Source organism: Branchiostoma floridae, chromosome 7, assembly GCF_000003815.2.
Source record: "Branchiostoma floridae strain S238N-H82 chromosome 7, Bfl_VNyyK, whole genome shotgun sequence".
In the NCBI taxonomy this organism is placed as follows: domain Eukaryota; kingdom Metazoa; phylum Chordata; class Leptocardii; order Amphioxiformes; family Branchiostomatidae; genus Branchiostoma; species Branchiostoma floridae.
Window position 1 is genome coordinate 12724141 of NC_049985.1, and position 2831 is coordinate 12726971.

The 2831-nt window shown below is 36.2% G+C and overlaps 1 protein-coding gene across 2 annotated transcripts in view; it reads left to right on the forward strand.

Annotated features, from left to right (window-relative positions):
- The window catches only part of LOC118419047 (syntaxin-binding protein 4-like), a 30410-nt gene extending 27680 nt beyond the window's left edge, over positions 1-2730 (forward strand). For both annotated transcript variants that reach the window (XM_035825279.1, XM_035825278.1), the window contains one exon: positions 1607-2730. In XM_035825279.1, coding sequence (XP_035681172.1) covers positions 1607-1614 — 8 coding nt within the window. In that variant the 3' untranslated portion in view covers positions 1615-2730. The remainder of the gene's footprint in view (positions 1-1606) is intronic.
- The last annotated feature ends 101 nt before the right edge of the window (positions 2731-2831 follow it).

Here is a 2831-nt window from a genome sequence, read left to right on the forward strand (position 1 = left end):
TAGATCTCTTTAAGTTCCAGTAAACATAGGGGACCAAAACATACTTACTACCGGTATTATGCCAATGCTCTCTGCCACCAAAAATGAAGACCATAGCACATCCTTGTCAAAAGATACCAAAAATATAATTTCTGCTGCATTACCAGGGTCACAAACCAGGAAGGCCAAAAAATTACCTTCGTCTCCCAACACCTACCCACATACTAAATATCATTGTAATTCATCCTTAGGTTCTTGAGTTATGCTATGAAAATCTGGAAACACAGACAGACAGACACACCCAAAACTATATCTCCATTTTTCATGAGCTAACAATACCCCTGTCACTGGCCTCCTTCTCGGACATAACAATATGGGAGAGGCCTTTTGAACGAAGCAGTTTAGAGGACATGCATGGTTTGTGATATGTCAAGGTTTAACTGTTTAGAAGCAGGAGGAAGTGACCTAGATTGATTGACTTCCACAGAAGGTCAATGACACCGTACATGTATGTTTGTGCGTGGGAAAAGGCACTGAAATGTACATTGATTAATGCATTCAGTCCTTGGTGCTGAATTCTATCCACCTACATATTTAAGAGCGTTTTAAAGATGAAATACTTTATATATATGACAATATTGAGATGGTGTCCCAAAGTTGACAAATTCAATAGTCAGTTTAGGTCTCCACAAACATATTCTTGACAGACTGTAAGAGCTTAGGGTTTTAAGGATGGGTCTGATGGTAGATTTTAGCAGGTACAGCCCAAATACAGATACATGTAATAACACTGACAGTGGAGTAATGGAAGGAAATAGACGCAAGGAAGTACTGAGTACAATTAGCTATCTATGCCACCTTGTAGATTAAGTGCTAGAATGAATTAAAGTTTTTTTTACTCAAAACTTGTTAGATTTTACTTTGATGTATAAGTATTAGACGTGTTGGCAAATGAGGTAAAGCATGCTTAGCAAACTCTCTTGAAGTACCCTTTGAGAACACTAAATTTGAAGCGAGTCAGTGAATAGGTTAAGAGCAACTCTTCCCTATTAACATGGTAAAGTTCTAGGCTACTGGACACTGCTGATCATAAAGTGATGTAGATGCTTTCCTTCTCATTCTGCATAGATATACATTCAAGTTCAGTTAGAAAAAAATACCCTGAACCTACCTATAAGGCTCCCTTTCCACAAGGCTGTAAAGCGACCAAACAGTGATCAAAATTGTATTTAAATGACCCCTGATTTCACTATTAGATTATGATGCAGGATGATAAAATAAGATTTAAAAGACGCAAAATGATTAAAAAAACACTTGTTCTTTTTGTATACTATTTGTTTGGTGATCTATCAAGTCTTTGGTTGCTGAGCAGTTGCTGAGCAGTCACAGCCTCTGGAAAGAGAGTGTAAAAAATTGATGTGTATTATTTTGCCCTCTGCTTTAAGCGTTATCATGGTGTATTTTGTGGTGGGGTTTGAACTGCTATGCCATTGCGATGTAACAAACACGCTCCTACTTTACAACAGGGAAACCATTATCCATGATGGCATTTAGCTAAGGAAAGTTCGAAGGTATCGAGTTGATGGATGAAAGGTGTTAAGAGGATGTTTTTCTTGTTCCTTTGCAGCCATGTGACGCAGACCACATCTTGGATCCATCCCGTTTCAGGCGTTCAGCACATGCCAGGCATACAGGAGGGGCTTGAGTTACCCGAGACAGACACGTAACACGCTGAGTGGGCGCCATAGGTACATTTACCTCACACACGTACACCACTAATGGACGAGTGCATCAGAACGTAAAGAAATGTCAGACGGGGATATTCTACATGTAGAAAATCGCATGTATGTTATCTTTTAAATCAAGAGGTTCATGTATAGATAAGAAAGTGTTTTCAAATTACCTCTCCCCTCTCCATTTTTTCTTAAATCATGCAGTTTTAATATCTAGTAAATATCTGTCCTTAAGCAAACGAGTGTACAGACTGTAAATTAACATAAGTATGAACTATCAAATATGAACTGATAGTAGTTGTCACATAAATCGCGTCCTCAACTGACTTCAACAACTGAATGGTAGCAAAAATTAGCCAAAAGATAGCAACTTTCCAAAATTGTCATAATGCAAATCGCTCAAGATGTACATAATTTCTGTAGGTCTCTTTATAACAAATTGACAGTAGATTCAACTAAGCCTTGGATGTTTAAAAAGATGTTTCATACAGTACTCACCAAATGCAGCTTCTCATATATTTGAGGCATCTACTTATTTTAAAATGCTTTTTTCTTCTAACAGTTTCGGCATTTTGTGTGTCTTTTTATTGTTTATGTAGGTTGAGTGAAAGAAATTTATTGGACATAACGTTACATGACTTTCGTGCAAAAATTAGTTATACTATTATGTACATTGATATTTCTAAAAACAAGTAATACACTCTCATTCCATTTATATATATATATTATATTTTATTTGCCTCTGATAATCAATTTAGATAGTTCATAGTGTAAACCTATTTTTATAGATACAATTTTCAGTATCATGTTAGCTGACTCAAATGGAAAGGCAATAAAGTCCAATTATAGCTGCCACTCCATGTCTTGAAATAAATAGTCATATTTATACCTCAATTGAAAATTCACATACGGTTGGTGCAAGGCAACACTTACTGCAGACCAAGATTGGATTGTTCCCTTGTGGTATATTCTAAGGCTAAGTTTTAGACAGGTTAGTGCCAAATATCAAAGAAATTCTGAAAACCTAACGATCTTCTCTATTTGTTATAATACTACATGTTTTGATAAAAAGGTTACAGTCTATAAGTTTCAGAGACAGATCTACATGTCGATGTTGAC